The sequence below is a fragment of the Ixodes scapularis genome, unplaced genomic scaffold, assembly GCF_016920785.2.
Source record: "Ixodes scapularis isolate PalLabHiFi unplaced genomic scaffold, ASM1692078v2 PGA_scaffold10__122_contigs__length_95168666, whole genome shotgun sequence".
Taxonomy (NCBI): Eukaryota; Metazoa; Arthropoda; class Arachnida; order Ixodida; family Ixodidae; genus Ixodes; species Ixodes scapularis.
This window is the reverse complement of record NW_024609836.1, coordinates 60,353,463-60,375,732: the sequence shown is the minus strand read 5'-3', so window position 1 is coordinate 60,375,732 and position 22,270 is coordinate 60,353,463. Positions and strand designations below refer to the sequence as shown.

The 22,270-nt window shown below is 47.6% G+C and overlaps 1 protein-coding gene across 2 annotated transcripts; it reads left to right on the top strand.

Moving 5' to 3' along the window:
- The first annotated feature begins 1,611 nt into the window (after positions 1-1,611).
- On the top strand, positions 1,612-22,221 carry LOC8036180 (transcription initiation factor IIA subunit 1). Of its 2 annotated transcripts, XM_029975327.3 has the most exons (11): positions 1,635-1,817; positions 4,233-4,334; positions 5,502-5,739; positions 7,196-7,281; positions 9,075-9,128; positions 11,037-11,057; positions 14,869-14,983; positions 16,193-16,389; positions 17,939-18,088; positions 20,497-20,586; positions 21,186-22,221. In XM_029975327.3, exons 1-11 carry the CDS (start codon positions 1,800-1,802, stop codon positions 21,291-21,293), a joined length of 1,179 nt encoding a protein of 392 aa, XP_029831187.2. In that variant the 5' UTR covers positions 1,635-1,799; the 3' UTR covers positions 21,294-22,221. The 2 variants fall into 2 exon arrangements, with proteins under 2 accessions (XP_029831188.2, XP_029831187.2); XM_029975328.3 differs by lacking the exon at positions 11,037-11,057 and having other exon boundaries at positions 1,612-1,817.
- Positions 22,222-22,270: the final 49 nt, after the last annotated feature.

Below are 22,270 nucleotides of genomic sequence, written 5' to 3'. Positions count from 1 at the left end.
TCCCAGTTTCGAAGGCCGGAAAATGGTTACTAAATAAAGAAGCTTAAATAGGCCTTTCTGGATGGTGTTTCTCTCATTCCTGCATCTTGGCTTCACCGTTGGTGTCTCTTGTATGGGATATGAAACGTCTGATTAACTTGGTATATTTGTTATGTGTTGTAAAGTCGACGTAATCTCTTTCATCCTGGTGAGTCCCTGCTCCTGGAACAGTTTCGTGCAAAATTTCGAAAAGATATTAAAGGTGGACGAATTAATATACTTCATTTTTAAACGTAATTAGTATATTGCTGAAAAAACGGTCAAAGTGCAGACGAGCTGGTGTAAGTTATACATGATGATTGAAACCTGAGACTGTGGTTTGAAAAACGGAAACTCGTAAAGTAAGGAGAAAAAGGGACAGACTGTTGCTGTTTATGACATCACAAAATAATTTCTACCCAGAGAACTTACCAGGCATAAATTGAAGCGCATAGGTACTTCGACATATTCACACCGGGCTGAAGACTTATGAGAATGGTAGATCTGATGATGACAATGTGCAAGAATTATTACACATGACGCTAAGCACGATGATAACACAAATGAATTTTATCATAGTTACGCAAATTGGTGGTGGTGACAATCGTAGGTGATATAATAGGGTGAGAGATGCTTTTCTTTCTCTCGTTCTTTTTCGTATCTTCGTTTGCGCTTTTAATGCGCATCGAAACGCCAAACATTTTTTTTTTTTTTTTTTTTTTACGTTTATTTTTGCGTTTGTAAAAACGCCTCCACAGGCCGGGGTTTGGAGACTCTGCCCTAGAATATTAGCCCGTCGTTCAAAATTCAGACAAAAGTTGCTTTCTCCCCTCTTCCATCCCTGGCTTCCGCAGTGTTCCCTATTGACTTATCTTTTGGCCCCCCCAAGTTCGTTCTAAGGCGCTTCTTCCCGCTGCTTCCTAATCCGCCCATTGTTTCATCCTCAGAATCCTGGAACCTCATTTTCTGCCAGGTGGCGCCAGTTATTTCTAAAATGGTGGATTGCATAGCGCAAAAAGTTCCGATCGAACACCGAGCACGGTCCTCACGAAAGACCGCGCTTTTTGTGGCCTCTCGGGGGAGAAGAGCAGTGTCTTTGGGTGGCGCAGCGCTTCCCGATGAGGGAAACAATCGTACGCTCTTGTCGCTGCGCAGATGTGGTCGTTGCTTAGAGCTTATCCGCACTTTAGGAGTTCGCTGCGGCTTGGCTCCTCTGCTCCCAAGCAGAGAGCTGACGCTTTTCTCGAACTCCTAAAGTGCGGATAAGAGCTGATGTTGTTCTCGAGTTAATCTAGAGGTGGATTTCAGCCCTCCAGGGTCTTGCTTGGAGACGCACAGCCTCGCCTTGCCACCCTGACGTCAGCAGCCGAGGAGGTCTGGCAGGTGGCAAATCGGAACATCGTGAACAAAGTGAAACCGAAACAGCACAAATTCTTCGTTCAAGTTGTGAAACATAAACTACTATAACTAATCGTATTAACTTCTTTATTGCGTTATTATTTTAATTTTTATACTTTTCTATTAAACTCCGAGCTCCGAATATATTAACCATATGAGTTTTTGAAACCGAACGTTTTCAACTTAAGCCACGGCGTGGCGCGCGCCACCAATGACGCACCCGTGACGTCAGAACGGAATCGCAAAGACCCCAGTAGGGCAATCGCCGGATCCCTGAGACGTATATAAACGTGTACCCTGTGCGCATCAACTCCGTCGGCTTCCAAGGGGAAGCCTGGCCAGCGAGCGGATTTCGGGGCATCAAAAGTCTTAACGGCGCATAAATGGCCGCAGCCGGCGTGGTAAGTCGGAGCCGGCGTTTTTGCACCATGTGAAGACCAAACGATAGAGAACGCCAAAGTGCGTTTTGGGCCACCGCCGCCCTCAGCCATGGATGAACATGGAGGCGTTTTTGTCTGCTTCCTTTTTTGTTGCGTCTTCTAGACGCATATTCCTCGGGTTAGAGCTATAAGATTACCGTCGACGTATAATAAAGAAAGCTCGTGCGCGGATTATCTTGGAGACGGATTTGAGAAAGCAACAACCAAAACCTCTGGATTGAGATTTTTTTTGCGGTTCTCCGAGAGTCTTCGTCATCGACGGTTTTAGCGGTTTGGGCTTAGGCGGAACGCTCGAGTGTCGACAGTCCAGGAAAAGTGACACCGACTGTTGCGCGTAATAAAAAAAAGCAAAGCAAACATTGTTAGCCGGGCTTTTTCGTTTTACGTTTTCAGTGGGCGAATGTCGCGGACGGTTTCGCCTTGAGGGGCCGATTTGCGAAATGTCCGAGAGATTTCGTTTGAACGGTGGTCGGGAGATAGCTGAACGGAAGGCAGCTGCGGATGTACGCCGGCTCCGAAATGTCGATGAACTTGTCGGGTAGCGCGACGAAGACTTGTTGCTCTGCGCGCATTTTTTCTTTTTTTAAGCGCTCCGTTGGTCCCGTGTGTGATCGACGTATGTCATTGTGGACTACACAACCATCGGGCACACGCAGCCAGACCAAACAGTAGAAGGTGGCGTTTTAAACACAAAGCAAATATAAACCGCGTTCTTTTTAACCCTTTAAAATTGTGCGTAATTAGATGCCAAACTGCCAAAAAAAAAAAAGAATAATCGCGAGTTAAAAGTGGAATTAACATTTGTCTCAAAATAACGTCATTCTTCTGGGCAGCTTTAATGAAAATAAATATCTCGTTCGTCGTACGAATTTTGTGAAGTATCGAACAAAGCGAACAGCAAGCTCGTTAGTTTGAAGCTAAATAATGTTAACCTCGTTGTGAATGCCGATGCAGATGCAACTCACTAACAGATGAAATGTAATAAGAAATGTGCCCACAGAAAAAAAAATTGGAGCATAAGTTCAATGCTTCCAGCTAATTACCCTACTGGGTTCATAGCATGATGCGTTAGTCACGCTCCACAGAGGCAGCACGCAACTCGCATTTGTGTCACATTCAGATACGGATCATAGCCGCATCCACAGCTTGAAAATTGAGGTCCTGCTTTGTTTGAGTTGTCATTCTTGGTACCAGAATTAAAATAAGCACATTTTTCTATTAATTCCTAGCTTTTATTTTATTTTATTTTAATTTTATTAATTCCTATCGATTCGGCGTACTAATTTAATGGCGACAGCTGTATTTCAACACTTGAACCCTGTAGCAAATTTATTTGGGTCAGCACTGCACTATGTTTGGCTTCACTGTGACATGGGGTTACAGCGGAGGCTACAGGCCAGTTTGAGCCACTGTCGTGGAGAGAACACCGTGTCGAGCGCACTCCTCAGGTCTTGGCAAGTTAAGAAGCGGCGAATTCTTGACCTTGTTTGACTTGGGGCAGTTCGCAGCCCTTGCCTAGAATCTTGCTAGAGTCCTACCGTAGAATACTGCACATCCGCCCATTCCATATTAAACACCCACTTCCAAATTTGTAAGATCAGAGAAAATATGCACAGCACATTTATAAGTAAAATTGATGACCGGACAAGCGCCCATCCCCCATTGCCTTGCGATTATTTCTTAATTTTGAGTAGGCACTTTCCCAGTATTTCAGGATATGCGGGACATAATAAAAAAAACAAAAAAAACACTGCCGAATGACTCGGTACCAGTGCGACAAAACCAAAGGTATTGAGAAACATTGAAATGGATTTGACTGGGGGTTGCCTCATATGGGCATGCTTGCTAGTATCGCACAGCCACGACAAAGTCGGCGGAGCATGTCACATGACCTTCTGGCTGGGCAAAGCGACATGAAAAGCATGGAGCACTAGATTCGCTATCATAGCGTATGACCAACGTGCGTGCCCCGCACACAATGCTCCGGTGAATTTTCTGCCAAATTACCCAAGCACCATAGAGAATGCCAGGGACATAGGTGCACGCGCTGCACGTGCTGGCCTTATTTGTAAAAAATGTTTGAAGAGACATTTTTTACAAATAAGGCCAGCTTTAGAACAGTTACTGCTGCAGATGCCAGCATATGTAACTACACTCGCAGCATGCTCTTAGCTGCTGGGGTAATTTAGTAGCAGGTCTGCCAACTGCAGTAAACTGTTCCATCGCAGCAGAACAGCGACTGGTTGTCTGCTATCGAGGTGAAGCGGAGGGGACGAAGGATTTAAATGGGATTGTTGTGGCGCTGGTGCTTTTGGGTTGCCGTTCTGTAACAAACACCGGAGTCGTGGCAGTTAAGAGTTCTTTCTTCTGCCGCAGCCAAAGTTGTACCGCAGCGTCATAGAAGATGTCATCAACGGGGTCAAGGACATCTTTCTGGATGAAGGTGTCGACGACCAGGCTCTGCAGGAGTTGCGACAGGTAAACAACACCGACATTTCAAGGATAGAGCCATAGTTACTTCCAGTTAAAAAAAAAAAAAATTGGGCATGGCTTAATTTGCTTACGCTTCTTGCTTCCTGGTCCATCCTCCGAAGTTGTAATCGGCAAATGCTACAATCTCGTAGGTTGTGGAGCAATGATTAGATGCTCTGGGTTGCCACGCCCTTCGTTTATTAAGCCGTCAACGACTATAGAAGCCTTGGTGCCTTCCACCGTCGTCGCAACCTACGAGACATGCATCCACATTTATCCTTCCCACAGCTTTTTGTAACACAGTCAAACAGTTCTTTCGTACAAGAGACTAGGCATGACTTTAATGCGGAGCGCAAGTTTGTCTCCTTCTTGCGCAGGGGTTGCGATGATGTCAAAATGCAGAGCTCTTATTGGCTGACTGAAAAACAAATTAGTGGGTAGACGTCAAGGCATCTAGCATTAAGGTCTACCCACTATGCTTTCGATCAAAGCCAGTCGGAGCTTGGCATCATTCTGATGTCACCGCAACTCCTGTGCAAGAAGCAGACGACTTGCCCTTTCCATAGACACTTCTTACTAGCCAGTTTCGATGTGCGACCGCTGCCACAATGCACTGAGAGAAGTTCAGTCTTTCTGCACATGGTACAACCTCGCCGCTCGCTGCAGCTTGGCTAGCTCGGAGGCAAAGCTCCGGCCTACAGATACCCAGGTGGCGAGTTTGAATCCCAGCCGCTGTGCCGACAATCCGACGAAAGCTTGTTGCGTAGAAGCTATTAGCGATTTCGATTGCACGTCGAGAGGTGGTCGAAATAAATTCTCGGTCCTCTGCTGGTGCATGTGAGATGCCCTTCGTCGGTTTGGCACTCAAAACCCTTAAACTTGACTTTTCGCCGCAGCTTTTATACATGAGGAGCACAAAAGGGCACGAGCTGCCTCGTGCACTGCGGCCTGTCTCCCGCGAACTAAAGTTTAGGCGGCGGCGTGCATGCGCCGAACGCTTGCAGAGATTGGTCAATTTGTGACCTCTTGCAGTTTTTCAGTAGTGGTACCAAATCTCTCTTACATACTTCTGACCACTAAAACGCTGTTTTGAGAAAAATGTCGGGTTATGACATGCGTTCGACGGTCTTTGTAGTCCGCCGCATGGCGATGAGTTTTTCTTGTACCCCGTAGATTTGGGAGAAGAAGCTTGTTGAGTCAAAGGCCATCGACCCGCCCGAGCACCCGCTGCCCATAGCTGCGGTGCAGCACAATGCCCGGGCCACGGCGCAGTCGGTGACGCACCACGCCGCCGCAACCACCATGCTGCAGCATCAGACGCAACATCAGCAGCAACAGCAGCAGCATCAACATCAGCAACAGCAACAGCAGCAGCAGGTCAACGCCGGGAATCAACTTGCTGCAGCACAAGGTTGTCAACCCTTTGCAACTGTTAGGCTTACTAGGTGCTTGGGACAACCAAGATCCATGGCCGTTTTAAGATGGCAAACGAGCAAAGAACAGCACTCTGACTGATGAGCCAGGCCAACCCCTATAATCGCTGGGGAGTGCTACTAGTGTACATTAAGTCAAATCACAGCCGATTCTACGAGTTGGTAGGGCCAAAGTGCAACGTTACTGTTTTGGTGTCATTTCTCTGTGTATGCTATGACCAGCTCTGTGTATGCTATCACCTTGACTTGGCACTTTTAGCCTGTTTGTTTGTGTGTTGTCTACCTTTCACTCCTTTGATTGAGGGTGAAACAAAGTGTAGCTTACTTGTAGTATGCATAATTTTTGGTATGCTTATTTGTGTAAGCATAATTTATGATATGCCTACTTGTCTATACATAATTTACTTGTATGCTTACTTGTATATGCATACTGTAGAATTCCGTAAGGGCACCCTCCCCCGAAAGATTGCCCGTCCCGTTTTTCTGGTTAAATATCCGTAGCATAAAAATTCCAAAACATCGCCCACTCCCCGTCGGACATCATGCGATGTCCGACGGAAACCACATTAACCGTGCAATCCGTGGCACCAACATGTGTAATAAGTGAGTTCACAGCGGGTAACTTGCGTTGTTGTCTGATCTGCGCACGCAATATCGGTTCCCATGACATGCGAGCTCCCGCTTTTTTTGTTCGCGATCTGCACATGCGATATCGGTTCTCGTGGCATGCCTGTTTGTAGCTGATCCCCGCGTGTTCATTGCACTGTGAAACACGAATCTGTTGCATTTGCAGTCTGCGGTACCCGTGATACAGGAGTTTGTAGCGAATTCCCGCATGTTCATCGCATTGTGAAACGCGAATTTGCCGTGTGCGCAATCTGCGGTATCACTTCCCGTGTCACGTCGTTTGTAGCAGGTGTCCGAGTGTTTATAATTCCTTTTTAATAAGATAGCCCACCTCAGGTTTTCACCATTTCCCTCTTCATTTTGGGTGGGCGCCCTGACGGGATTTTACGGTAATTCACGGTGTGTTCGCCCGCATAATTTACACTGTGAAGTTGACTATTGGTAAGGATACAGCCACTTTCTCAAACCGATTGGCAGCCGCTTCTCCCGCTTCTTTTAACGTGTACAAAACATCGGGGCAAAAAAGAAAAGAATTGCAGACCCATTATGTGCTTTCTCCACTCTTTAGCATTTTAGCATACTGAGGCTTAACTTTGTCGCTACGGGCTTTGAAAGCGAAAAGCCGACGATCGGGTAAGACACAAACAGATTGTGTGGCAAGAAAAGCACCTAAAAATAATCTGCTTTCCCTCTTGCATTATTTATCTAACTTTTCACGTTCCGTGGTCTGCCTTTGGGCTCAGAGAAGAGGGATTTTTGTTTAATATTATGCCCAGGATTTAGAAGTGTGTTGTTCTCTTCTCCCAGCCATTGCACATCAACTGACGATTGGGCCCAACGGCATTGTCCAGCCCACTGTTCTGCAGTATCACTCCACGACGACTGCCGGAGGGGTAAGGCTCCCCTTTTCTGGGCTCGCGGTTGCACGGGTTGCCAGCTTTAGGCGTCTGTTTAATTGCAGCCTAGAGTTTATTTTGTGGAAGGCATGCCCTCGGGTTGTTGCTTGATGTAGTTTGTTTTCGGGGCCTTTGTTTCAGGCTGCGGTGCTCTATCTGGTTGACGAGGGGCCGAGTGTGGTACCTGTTAGACAAGTTTCAGTGGAAAAGAATGTCACTATACCAGTACAATTGTAAGGTTTGGCAAAAGCCTCCAATTGTAAAGAGACCACAGGAGTTGATGCTAGAAACTATAGAACCTGTATTTCATATGCACGCCATTACCCGCCATACGCTTGGTCACTGTGCCTGCCGGTCGCAACATGTGTCCATGAGCAGGTGTCCTTTACTTAAAGCCATTTTCTTACCTTACTTAAACAAAAAAAAAAAAAAAAGAAAAGGGACAATCATCATTACCCTATGGATGGAGACTTGCGTGCCACTCCGTAATGCATTGTGCACTGGCTTGTACACTTCGACAGGTCAAATGACCCGAAATTCCAGCTAGTCTTGAAGGGTAGTTTGTGGGCATGCCAGAAGTGTCTGCGTCTCTTGTACCATTTCAGCACTTCAGCTCACGAGCTGGTTATGGCACCACTCTCGCAGGTGGTGTAAGCTTAGAAAGATAGATGGATAGCGCATAAAGGCAGTATCTGTAGATCTTGATGAAGTGCCTTATTTGTGACAGCATTCAACTTGAGGAGTCGGGTGTGCACATTGATGTCTGCACGCCTCCCAGTTTCTTATGGCAATGTCGTGGTTGTAATCTTGGGATTTGGCTTTATTTGTTTATTTATGTATTTGTCCTCAAGGCACAAAGGTCAGAGTTTTCACACGCTTGTTTGATAACAACGGTCCGAAGCGAAGCATTGACAACTTTGGCTTACTTCTTATGGCAAACTGCCCTTCCAAATTAACCTACTGTAAGTAAGGTCACACGCTACAGATAGGGGCAGTGAAGAGTTAAGTGCAGCTCTGTTTAGAATGAGTAACAAAAATGTTATAGAAATGTTGCAACGAAGAGTAGCAAAACATTTATTAGAGCTCTTTTTAAAGTTTAAATAATATATGTTTACAAAGAGTTAACGACGCCAAAATAGACAACGAAGGACATGAAGACGGTGTACACAGACAGAGCGCCAACTTTCAACGGTTTATTTTGAAGAAACGCACCAATGTGAAACTGAGCCATCCATTACAGACACTAACTCATCCATCTTTGTGCATGGAATGGAAGAAAGCCTCTAAAATTTCTTTATTGTAAACTACCGAACAAGCACCCCCTCTAAATTTAGAGATTATTCAATCAAAATAGGAAGGGGGACCCTTACTCGGTTCAGGAATAACATCCGAGATGACGGCCACAAAAATATTAAAGTTTCATCAAATGGGAGCCGGGGCGCCTACACGAGGGGGGGGTGCACGGGGTCGGTATTTTACGGGAGTGATCGGAAGGCCGCGACGTCCTAGAATGGACGCATCTTCTCAAGTAGGTTTGCAACCGTCACAGTGCTCGGCCAGGTTTCTTGCAGGTGACGATCTGAATGATAGAGCGTGCTCTCGTTGACGCAGCTGCCAATCTGACATAAGCCTTCCCAGAATAAACAGAGCTCGCGTAACAACAAGCCACAAAAACGTTTGAGTTCGGTAACGGGGAAGTGGTGTGGCAGTGTGTGTCGGTATTCCAACCCATTGTTTGTGGGAGGACATTGATTTTAGTGGTTTTGTTTTCCCTTTTCTCTTTTGTCTAGAAGTTCACCATCACATTACCAGCGCAGACGCAACACGGAATGCAGACCGTCATGGTGAGAAAGTCGCATCACTACGATTACAGTCGGGTCTCGTTGATATGGACACCTGCACCCCCCGAGAATTGTCTGTAACGCGAGTCGTCCGTAAAATTGAGGCAAATGTATGTGTATTTGCAGAGTTTTTCCCCAGAACGCTTGTCTATGTAGCAGGGTATGTTTATGGGGGTTCATATTAACGAAGCCATTACTGTATAGGTTTGGTAGACGTTGCATTTATGACTAGCCAACACCGGTACGCTTCCTCGCTTGGCTGGGAAGCACTCAGATATGGGGCAAGGCAGCCAACAGTACCGACAATCTCCATGCCGTCGGGGAACCACAGTATGACTGGGTCAGAATCGCTAACCCAGAGAGCGGCCATTTAACCGGTTCGAGAGTTTGCCCTTGATAGTGCTTTGCGAATTCACACTTTGGAACTCGCTTTCGGCAGCGACGCGAAGCACCTGGGAGAGACTCTTCTAAGACGTAACGTAAGTCGGTGGACGACATGATCACACTCAAATATCATTACAGGCTTTTGTTCAGCGTGAATGTCCCTGCAATTTTACCAAACCTACAAACCTGAAGGCTATACGTAAATTAAATATTGGGTGTTCAAACACTGGTTTTTAAGGACTCCGTTCCTCTTTCTGTAAATTGGCATATTTTTAGCGTATCTAGGTGCTCTCCCAAGTTAAACTTTTAAGTGCTGTAGAGGTGAAAAAAAGTTGTGCCAGCCAGTTACCTGCATTGAAAGAAGTTTGCACCATGTTTCTTCTCTTTGAGAATGCAGCAAAGATTGCCATAGCTTCAGGTGTATCCTTAGGACCCGTCTGATTGCATCGTCGTTTTATCGTTTCTTGTGCACCCAAGCTTGTTAAACGGGGAAAGCGGGAATTGTGCAGCCGGATCGTGCGAGCCTATGCTCCGTTCGGCCCTAAGCTGAGAGCGCTGTGAAAGCTACGTGCTCGTCGGACCAGCCATACGTCCATCTTTTGCCAGGCAATCATGATCTTAACATTACCCACGTGCAGAGAACGGGGTCAGCTGATGATGGGAGGCAGCTGATTGGTCTGGCAGGCGCATAGCCCCCGCATAGTGTCCGCTTAACAGCTGTCCAAACAAGATACACCAGATTCCGTGCACGGCATTTGCTCTGCCGGAAGTGGAGATTTCCCGCCAATTCCAAACTGTTTTGGGATATCTTTTTTTTTTTTTTGGGGGGGGGGGGGGGGGGGGAGGGGAAACTTTTTTCTGCTTCCATCTTTGGACAGAAGCTTGGAGCGTGCTCGTCACATGGGTCCAGACAGCCGCTCATATGCTCTGCAGATTGTCGTCAAAGCCTCCGCTGTTGTCTGTACCCAATCTCCCGAAAAAAGACTAAAGAGGACACTTAAGATTGTTTACGTGTAGGAATCCGCTGCATGTAGGAATGCAAAAGCATTCCTACAAGCAGCGCACCACGTCTTCCTTTTTCACACTCCACTGCACCTGGTGACATCACGCTCCCCGGCTTCCGTGACGATGCACCTGCGTTGCTGTGTTTTTGGCCAATGAAAATTTAACTGCCGTTTCGCCGGCCAATGGGAACTCAACTGCCATTTTGCTGCAATCAGACGGTTACAGACAACGCCAGCTTTGCTCTATAAGACAGTTACTGCTTCCGCGTTAATAAGAAAAGGGGGAGACGACAGCCAGGAGGTGAGGGGGAAAGTCATGCTGTTTGTGTGGTTGGTGTCATTACTGAAAACACATGTGCACTCTTTGGACCTTTCATGCTCTACGAGAAGCTCACATTTTTTTGTTCACGGTATTTGTTGTGTCTTGTTTGGACATCCCTTTGGGGGTGACTGGAGTTTGGCATGAATAGCACTCTTGACCCGTAGGATTGACGTGTACTCTTGTGTCCATTTCACCCCATAGTACCCGCACCAAGTTCGTCACGTGAGTCTTTCCTCCGCTTTTTGTGCTTTTGTCAAGCGGTGGCGTGGAGGGTGGAAGGAGGAGTAGAGGGTTAATGCCTGCCAGGTCGTGGAGAACGCCCCACCGCTCGTCGGGCATCTGCAATTGCTCCGCACGGCGGGGGCATTGTTGAGCATGGGGTGAGGTGTGTCGCATGACGCATGGGCATGGCGTAAGATATGTATAGGCAAGGACACAGCGCGGCAAACACTGCGGTGAACACCGCTAGGCAATCGACAAGATAAAGTCCTTGGCATGCACCCGAGTAGCCTTGGCCAACGGCGTCTCTGCTGGCTCAACCGAGAAAAAAAAGAAACAAAACCAGAAAGAGTGTTGTGTTCCCGAGCGCGCTCTCTCCATCCGGGGCGTCTGCTTTTACCTTGACTGACGCTGGCTTAAACATCGCACCTGAGATGTCTCCGCTTCGATGCTATCTTAAAACTGTCGTCGCCGCCAAGGCACAATACTAAAAGGTCGGCGACGAAGCTGCGTCTAAAGGACATGTGTCATGGCACACCTGGAATACAACTTTAAAGGGGCAGTTCAACAATTTTTGCACTTTGCGCAAATATCGCTTAGAACGATTCCCTGATGTTAATGACCTACGAAACATGCATTTATTTTTCACCACACGCAGTAGAAGTCGCAGTAAAAAGTTAAAGGAAACCGAGCGGCGTTCACCTCCTCAACTCGCAGCCAGAACAAGTGGACACGTGATCTTGAGCCGATTATATGCCGCCAATGTTAGTCATCGTCATGCGCCGGGGTCGGCAAAGCACATGAAATGCGCTCAGTTTCAGACATTATGGTTCGGCTATTGTCGTCATTGCAGCGATTGGACACGGGCCGCTACCCGAATGCTTGTCGAGGTATTGATTATCACGAGCCCAAATTAAGTGCTCACACAATGCTCGGGCTCAATCTATGAGCCGCAGTCAAATATCGTCACTGGGGGATACTGCAATCCCCCAGCTATGTCGTCAAGTATTGCGAAGGAGAGATTGAAAAAAAACGCTTGCTTTTGTCCTTGAAATGACATCGTAACAAAGGAGTTTCTTGGTCAGTGGCATTGCGTGCGAGTGTACTTGGGTCCCACTAGTGCCAATAAACTCGTGTAAAGTGAAAGTGAAAAACATTCCAAGCTAATATCGCTACATGGCCCCTTCAAAAAGAAGCAAGTCTCCCGTAGAAAAGCACAAGAAACTGGGACTGCGACAGGCTGCCATTAGCCGCATATCGAGGAACCATCTGGTGTTACCGTTTTGCAACCATGGCGAGGAGAGGACTTCATCCGGCAGCCATGACGCACACGCTGTCCACGCCTATACATATCTCACATCGTGCCCACGGGAATTCCCGCATCGTCGCCGTAAACGGAACTGGCGCGACGGGTGCGTTTCAGCCGCTTTGTCCGAAGGAGTTTCTGCATGTTGTCTTGTAACGGTGGTGTGACCGGAGAGGCGGCCTTTGCTCATTTGAGCGCATAAATCGTCTAACCCTGGAGTCCCCGGACGTTCTAATCTCAAGGAACACCCACCGACCAATGGCCAAGCAACCCCTGCCTGTTTCGGCATTGATGAAATGAAGCGGCGCAGACGGTTACAGACCTCGTAAACGATGACGCGCATACTACAGGGGGTTCTCGAGCGCTGTTTGGGCGTTAAAATATTTTTTATAAACAAGTTTTGCAAAGTGCCTTTAGGTGACACATTTATTGTATCCAAACTTACAGTGTAAGTTTGGGGAAAACAGGATTGAGCATAAATAAACCTGTTCTTTCCTACGTACAGGGAGGAAAATGACAAAATACCTTCTGATTGATGCTGCTGCCCACAGTTGGCACATCATGAAGCAAAAGCGTGAAATCAGGTTAAGTTGTTTTTGTTTTTTTAAACCTACGCCCGCTAAAGTTTTGTGTAACCAGTGCACCACCTAAAGACACATTTGTGAAAAGCTTCAGTGCACTCTGTTCATTGTTTTCTTTTTATAAAGTTTTTTTTTTTAGGGTTGTCCTGCGCTCGAGAACGTCTTGTAGAAAGTGTTTGGTGCGTACTCATGCATCAATGAATGGCCTAGATCTGCTAGAAATGGCGCTTAGATGGGTCAGATGGTTTGCCTGGATCAGGTAAATCATTTGACAAAGGAGAAAAGTCCCTAGGAGAGGCTGGAGAAAAAAAAACTCTGCGGAGCCTATCTTTACGACTTCATGCGGATTGCTGTGAAGCCGCACTGCCAGCCGAAATTTGCGAATGGCTTGCACCCCTACTTCACCTTTGGTTCCATATAAATCTTGATGCGCGTTATATGCGAGAAAATATGGTATGTGTGATAGCATCGTCCCAGCAAAAAAACGGCTGTTTTTAAGTGTTCTGTATTGCTTCACAAAGAAACAAAGCTCGCAACATTTCTATCTTTAGACGTGGGGTTGGCTACCTGTTTTTCAAACTAAATTAAACTAATGTTGGAACCTTTTGTGTCTGAGGTGAGACAAAAGTGACTCACACCATCCTTTTGGCATTCTGGGGCCCTAATCTACATGGCAGGACCAAGGAACCAAGACATTGTCTCCTGCTGCGATTGGTCGGCGGTGCGGGCTTGGTCAATCGCAGCAGGCAGCAATATCTGGGTCTTGCTTGGTCTTCTTGCATATATTAGGGCCCCTGCACAAGGGCTATCAACTGATACTGCATAAGGTCAGCTTAATTTAATGGAACATTTTATGTTTCCAATTCTAAAGTCTAACTAAAAAAAGAAATTCAATTCGACTTTTGAGTCCGATTTATTAACAAAAGGAAAGAAGGGGGAATTCAACTTCATTCCTATTCTTTGACATAATTGGGAAAAAGATTCATTTTATAGTGACTTTACCCAAAGTCGAAAGGTTCTTGTCCTCCAGCCAAGGTCGACAAAATCACGGTTTCTTTGTCGAGAGACTCGGCCACCTTGGCGGCTCTGATGCGGTTTGAGTACCGCCTCGTCTCCCAGGTCCTGGGTTTGGATACCGACCCGTGTGCCCGCACTTTGACGGAGCGTGTAATCGAGATTTTGGTTGCACATCAAAAGATCCCTAAATGTCTTATTTTAGTCATCGTGAGAGCGAGAGCGTTCTCGACTGCTGATTGGACGTGGCACCACATTTTCCTATTGGGTGCGCATAGCCAACCAATAAGAAATTGTTTTTTACCCATTCACAAGGTTACGGTTGGGCGACATTTTGGTGAGAACGTCTCTCCAACACACAAATGGCGAGAGAGGTCTTGGAGCCTTTGATGCGTTTGCCCTTAACGTTCCTTCATCCACTGATCAACGTCAGCTTTTGCATTGCAGCTGAACAACTTGGAGATTTTTAGAAGTGCGGATTGTCAATGGCTTCTAACGTAAAATAGCGGACGATTACAATCTCAGCCCACGTCCGGTCTAACCTCGCCGCCGTGCTCGGTTAGTGGCTGACAGTCAACTTTTTTTTTCGGTCTGTTAGCAGATGATGTATGGCGTTGTCCCGTCCGTTTCATTTCCGTCTGCAATCGACGCATCACGGCAGACGAACCGTCTACGAACGCCATCTTGGCTTGCTCTGCATGAGCTAAGTTCGATCCCGCTCTCACAGTGACCAAAGCTGGGCCCCAAACGGACGAAGTTAACCTTAGGTCCTTCGCTGGGGCGTGTCAGACGCCCTCCATTAATTCGGCACACAAAACCTCCCCATTTGACTGTCGAAAGAATCGTCCGTCGCAAACTCGCGACGCACTCGTGGTGGCAGTTGCTTGACGATCGACACGTGTCCCTCCCCCAGTCAACCCCTGCCCAGGCCGCGGCACTGGCCCTCCACCCGGACGTGGCAGCCAGTCTGCTTCAGGGTGGAATGCTGAGCATGACCCAGGCCGGAGCCATCCAGGCCGCTCAGAGGGGTAAGTCGCCGTCGCCACGGTGTCTCGAACGTATCTCAGACCGGCGTGTTTAGCGTCTCATCCAGCTCATGCGTCAAAAGCGGTCCCGAAGGGTGAACAAGCAACGTTGCAAAAAGCCGGAGCGTCAGGCTGCCAGTTGTCGTAGTTTTGGCGGTCGGATGTAAGGCTTCTAAAAAGCCGTTTACAATTCCCTGTAACGCCGGTTAGAGCGCAGCTCTTGAGGAGGAAGATGGAAGCGTACTGAGGGATAGGCGACTCCTTGAGGTCACGTGACCTCGAGGGGGTCACGTGATTTCAGGAGGTCACGTGACCTCAGTGGCTCACGTGACGTCGGGGGTCACGTGACCTGAAGGGGTCACGTGACCCCCAGAAGTCACGTGACTTCAGGGGGTCACGTGACCTCGGGGTCACGTGACTTAATGGGTCATGTGACCTAGGGGCGTCACGTGACCTAGGGGGGGTCACGTGACCTCGCGGTTACGCCGACGCCGACGCCGCTCAAGCCGGAAACGAGCCCCTAACAGCTGCGCTCTAAAAGAAAGCATGAGGGAACGCAAGTGCCGCCGTCGTTGCGGCGTCCCAACTCCCGTCTGCCGAAGCTTCTGTGGACCGTCAAGCTGCAGAGCGGCCTGCAGAACAGGCGTCTGCCCCATCCACCACCACTGCTGTAACACTGCTAGGACCGCGGCCGGCAACGACGTTGGACATCGTTGTCAAGCAGAAATCGAGGTGCCACTTTTGGCACTGCGCGAGACACGTCGGCCGGAGGTGCATTCTATGCGCCATACTCGGGATCGCGCTTTTGTCAGAGGGCAAGCTGTGCCCTTATTTCGCTCTGAGAGCGCTGGATTGAACGTTGTCCTTCACTTTGCATCGTTCTTGCTCGTCATTTTTGGCCTTCTCTTCGTCATCCTGCTCAAGCATTCGAATCTATACGGAGCGCAAGTTGGTCTGCTTCTTGCTCGGAGGTTCCTATGACGTCAGAATGTTGAGCTCCGATTAGGTGGGATTGGAAGGCTGGTGCGTAGACCTCGAGGCAGCTAGCATTGAGGTGTACCCACTATCCTTCCAAACGGAGCCAATCGGAGCTCGGCATTTCGATGTCACTGCAACCGACACTCGAGAAGTGGAGAGACTAGCGCTCCGCATTGCTGGCACTTGTATAACAAACAGATAGTTGAAGCTGCAGCCTCTGTCGTCGGTGTGCAGCGGCGGCCGGCGGCATGGGCAATGCGGGTGCAGTGGGGGGCCTCCAGTTCCACCAGGTGATGAAACCAATGGGAGACCAGCAGCAGCACCAGTACACGGTGGTGACCACGGGCGGCCAGCCGGTGGTGACCACCACGGCCTCGCCCAGCACCGTCACCACCGTGCTGGCACCGCCACCCTCCACCACCACGAGCCAGGTGAGCGGCAGTGCTCTACTCCGAGCACGGGCTAAACGAGTGAGCTCCGGCCTTTCAGCACTTCTGCCAAGCGTGCGCGGTTTTTCTTTTTTTTTTTCTTTTCACTTTGCCGCACTCTTTGGATAGGGTTGTTCTCGTGGAAGATGCAGTGTGGCGAAACCTTTCGTCTTCTCCGTTCCGGTGTTCTTTCCCGGAATTATGTTGCCAGAGTCGCCGCAGCACCTGAAATGGCGGTACTGCGATATTCTCAATTTTGGGGAGATTTCCCATGTTTTTAGGGTGATAGCCTTACGAGGGAGCCCTTCGCAGACCTTGAATGCTCCCGTTAGAGTTGACGGTTGTGCTGCAAGAAGCGCTATGGTAGAGAGTTTCAGTGATGGAGCACAGGCACAGCTGTTGGTCAGGCGTCGTAGTGCACGCAACCAATGGTGTGACCAACGGTGGGAAAGGGGCGCGCAAGAGGGAAACATTGGTGCACCGCTTAGCTTTCCTTACCCGGCTGCAACGTAGGAACTGCGCATTATTGCTTTCATACCTTTATTGCATTTACTAAGATGTCTGAGTCGGTCAATTTTTTTATTGATCTATTTTGTCGGGTACTGTCATACTGTAGTTTTGGCTTAGAGCTAATGAACGTCCCCAGGGCACCGAAACGCCCAAGCTTCGTTTTGGAACTGCGGGACTGAAGTCAACGGCTAAAAAATGGCAGTTCAACACGCCTGTCACTTTCCTGCCGCTTGTTTTTTACCGACTATGCAGCGTTTGTTGTGCCATCACAGTGAACCTGATATGCCATCACACCGGCCAAAAACAGCATTGATACAAATCCTACTGTGCTATCGCACTGGCCAAAGTAGCGTTGACGCTGAGCTCACTCACGCAGGCCAAAGCAGCATTGACACTGGGCTCTCTCTGCTGTCAATCTGGCCAAAGCAGTGTTGACACTCTGCTATCTGTGTCATCGCACCGACTTTAAATACCATCGCACTGGTTTATGGTGTCATCACACTGGCCAAGCAGCCTTGATACAGAGCGTGCCGAGCCATTACACTGACCAAAGCAGCATTAGCGCCTAGTCCACAGTGCTGTAACAATGGCCAAGCGTCCGGAGGTAGTTGGTTCTGCCTGGTATGAGGGGAGAATGAGCCGAACGTCTGTAGCAGTGGTTCTCAAATGGGGGACGTCCGCGGACCCTTTGGGGTCCCCGAATGCCTTTTTGGTGTCTTCGAAGCCCTCGACCATTAGTAGAGCGGAGCAATAAATCTGTCTTCTTTTTATCGACGGCGGTTGTCCCACCAAGCTAAATAGACCCAACCGCGTGTGTCGAGCGAGTCGGTCTTTCCGTTTCAAAGTTGGTTTGCACGCATTTGGTTTTCTTTGTTTACTCCTTTGTCGTTGTAATCGTCCAATACCCTCTCTTCCCTTCTGCCGGATGGGGTCCCCCATCACTTTTGCCGATCCAGAAGGAATCGGTAGTTGAGAACCACCGGTCTACAGTATGATGGTTGGGGTGCGTGAACCACTTCTCGGTGTTCTCCTTTGCCCCCAGCCCAACCAGGTGATCCAGCTGGACGGGGCCAACGACACGAGCGACGAGGAGGAGGAGGAGGACGAGTTCCAGGACAACGAGGAGGACAAGGAGGACAATGATGACGACCAAGCAGACGAGGACAACGAGGATGAGGGCGACGAGGAGGTGGTACGTGGCCGGGCCTTTGTGTCATCTCTGTCCAATGCTTTAGGGTTCTCTGCTTGTCTGCACTCTTTCCGTTCTTCCTGGGTGTCATCCGATGCCATGTGCTTTCCCTGTGCTTTGCCTGTGCATGTCGTCTGACACCGTCTGCCTTTTGTGTGCTCCTGCGTGCCGTCTGCTCTTCCCCCGTGTTTGTCCGATTCATTAGTTATTTTTGCGTATCATTGGATGCCGTTAGCTTTCCCTGTGCGTGTCATCTGATGCCGTCTCCCTTTGGTGTGCCCCTGCGTGCCATCTGCTTTGCTCCCGCGTGTTGTCTGATTCTTTAGTTATTGCTACATATCATTGGATGTCGTTTGCTTTCCCCGTGCACTCCGTTATCTTTGCATTTCATCTAATGCCATCAGCTATTTTGTGCTCTCTTCACACATACCTCTGCACGACAACTGATTCCTTTAGCTTTCCCTGTGCTAGTTGTCTGATGCTGTCTGCTTTTTGTGCACTCACTGTGCATGTCGTCCAATTCATCTGATATTGCTGTGCATTGTCTGGTGCCATCTGCACTTTCTGTGCACTCTAATGCTTGAAGTTGATGGAAGCTTTCACAAAAACTGTGGAAAGATTGGCTCACCTGAGTCAATTAAGAAAAATCAAAAACTTTTTTTTTCTATACTTTGCATGTACAGTAAAAAAAATATGTTACTGTGGTGCTCATTTGGGCCAGATGAAGTGAAGAATAGGTAAACTAATTTTATTTTCTTTCCATTTCACAAAGTTTTCAATCGCAGTAAATGCCAGAATAGTCCAAAACGATTTTCTGATGATTTTGAGATAAAAGGCTTGGCAATAATTTTTTCATAGACAAAACCAGTTTTTATTTTCTTCTTTTGACTCTGGAGGTTTCATGTATTCATACTCTCAATTAATGAATGCACCAGATTTGAGCACCCCTGTGGTAAATCCCAGTGCAACAAGTTGAGAAACCTGTTCACGCGCGGTCAGTCTAAAGTGTGTTCAATTCATTTCGGCCACGCTGTACACTTTTCCATTGTTTTTTTGCTTTCTTTCGCACAATTGCTCACCCAATATGAGTTTGGGGTAATATGCTATAGTACCAGTCGATGCATCTTTATCACAAATGAAAAGTAAGGAACATGCAGCAGTGCTTTGTAGCTTCATGCTTTCGAAGACTGTGTCGTCTGTTTTCTACAGGCATAAGTGTAGATTACATATGTGCCTCTCTGGCAACATGCAGGGTTGTCATAATAGTTGGTTTCAAGTCTGAGCTTGAGAACTTGTACCCGACCCTCTGAATTGGATACATTCATCAGGGAATCAACTCTTCCCATAACCCCATTAAAAATGGGCGAATTTTCCTTAAAGGGATACCGAAACGAAATTAGCAGCCATTCTGGTATCTAAACGTCAACTATTTTGTGGCAACACCACAGACACCAATTTTTTGTTCAAAAAGACACTAAAGCTTCACTTAAAGAAAATGAAACGATTAACAAGTTCCACCTGGTGCGTGTTCCCAAATCTACTTAAAATGCCGTCACGTCGACCTTCCCCAAAAAGCGGCGCCATTCTACGGAAATGGCGCCGAGGTGCGAGTGCGCGAAGGCTGTAAAAAACTTGGCCACACCAAAATTCCTTCTTTCGTGCGCCTATTCAGCTCCCGCGGCTGAGTAATAGAAAAGAAGGGGAAGGCGGAGGGGGGGGGGGGGGGGGGGGGGTGAGGGGGGGGTGAGACCAAGGAGGAGGAGGAGGTCGGCGTAGGTTTGGGGCGCAAGTGACTCACTTCGCCTCCGCTCATCGTCCAATTGGTCCTCGGGCATCTCAAACGGCTAAGTTGTGAAGCGTCGATGCCGCCAAGTGGCGAAGCTCGTAACTATGCCGGCCTAGCTGTAGCCTTGCCTGGGAAGGGAAACGTGATGCCACTAACGCACTGGAGGCATCCGATTTCCCGAGACTCATCACACTCTCCAATGGCTACTCTTCGAACGCTTTCCAGAATCAACCATTTGGAACGAAAAGTATAGCCATCCGTTCCAAATACAAGCGTGCGATAGTCTTTAGCGGATATTGTTGATCACGTCTAGCTTGTTCCTGAATGTGAGAGGTATATTTCCATTTTCCATTACTGTATCCCTTTAATGCTAGCTACTAAATGGATTTTATCTGTTTTATTCATGTGAAAATTCTTGCTAAGTTATTCTTAACAAGCCTCTACCGTATGATATGGAAATTATCAACAGCAGTGGCAGGCTGCAAAAAATATTGTCAAGATGCTCCGATCCGTGCTTGGATTGGATTGGATCGGATTGGGATGACCTAACCCTGGGTATCGTCCAATCACTGTTTACTAAACTCGATAGTTTCGTACTCAGGCGTCGCCTTTTCCTTTGTTCCAGGAACCCCTCAATTCGGACGACGACGTTTCCGACGAGGAGGCCACGGAGAATTTCGAGATCGACAATGTGGTCGTATGCCAGTACGACAAGGTGAGGACCTTGTCTCCATCTTGTCTGCTTAGCCGGCTTGGATTGGCTTTGTCGAAGTTTGTGCGCTGCATTCGTGAGACGTTTTGCATCTGGTATTGTACCGGGTTTTCCTCCGAACATCGGCCAAAACATTTTCTGTGGGAACTATGCATCGCACAGAAATAAGACAGGTATCGTATTGGCCACTGCCAAGAGGCCCGTTTCTCGAGCCATTTTATTTGCCGGACCATAGTCTGCAAGCTATACAGGCTTAAAAGTTTAAATTTTTATGTTGTGCAAACTATACGAGGTTTTTTTTTTCTTTCTCCTAATTTACTAGTTATGATGAGGGGGGAACTTGTAAAGGACAGATTGAGTTAATGGTGATATCTCTACGATGCAAGCTTCTTTGTTCATTATTAAAGCACGCATGTTTTAAGGTGTGCTGTTTATGAGGCTTTTTGGCACACGGTGAAAAGTCCATGCTGGGTGAAAACTATGCACCGTCTGCAGACTGTACACCGAGCGTGGACAGTAGTCTGTTAAACACGGCACCTAGCATTTGGGATAATTAAGAGCAATCTGTGACATGTCAATTGCACCCTTGTTTTCTTTCCTAGATCTCACGGAGTCGCAACCGTTGGAAGTTTCACTTCAAGGATGGCATCATGAACCTACAAGGGAAGGACTACGTATTCCAGAAAGCCGTGGGTGACGCAGAGTGGTGAAAGACGAAACAAGAAAGGACGCTTTCAGGCTGTGACAAAGGGGTGCCCTTCGGACAAACGACCGCAAAGCAGGAAGTTGTTGACAATGCCCAAAGGAAGGAACAGTGGTAGATGAGTGCAGCCGTTATTCTCTTTCGTACGGGCGCGCACTGGCTGGCCGACGCTTTGCGCCCGTTTATTGCATCTCGTTGACAAGCACAATCAATGTGGGACCGAAGTGTGCAGCTTTGTTTCTTTGTTCGATCCTTGCACGTGAAAAGCAGGCAACGTTTTGTCTGTTGGACATAGAAAGATTGAAAAGTTGTCTGCTAAGGCAGGCATCGTCTGCTACAAAAGCCGTCTGCTGCGGTGGCCGTCCGCTGCATTCGGAAAACATGATTTTCTAAAGGATGTTTGCAATGTTTGTTCTACGGTTTTGAATTCTTTGAGGTTTTTTTTTTTTTATTATTATTATTATTGTGTTTATTTTTAAGCGCTCTACTGTGATGGAGGAAGTTTATGTGTGGTTACATTTCTACTGAAGACAAAAGATTAAATTCAAAGGAACGCTGGAAGTTCCAGAATTCAGACTGGTGGAACTTGTTCTTGAGTGGCATTAGTGTACAATATTTTCTTTTGTGGTTCGGGGAAAAGATGGAAGTTGACATTCATGCATAAGTTAATTTTTGTTTTTGTTGTGCCGGGTCAAGTCGGGATATAAACTAATTTTGGAGGGGATTATGCTTAGCCACTTGCAATCGAGTGCAGGAACAGGAAATATCGTCTGCTTTTTGTTTTGTACATAGATCAACATAAACCGTTTTAGGGACCCTTGGGTGAACTGGGACGAGTTGGATTAGATTGTTTTAGTGATGATTATTATTACTTTTTTTTAATGAGGTAATTAATTGAAAATTGCTCATCAAATAAATCACGTGAATGATTTCGACATGCTATTTCATGACTGACTCGAACCGCGACGATGGAACCGTCATCGA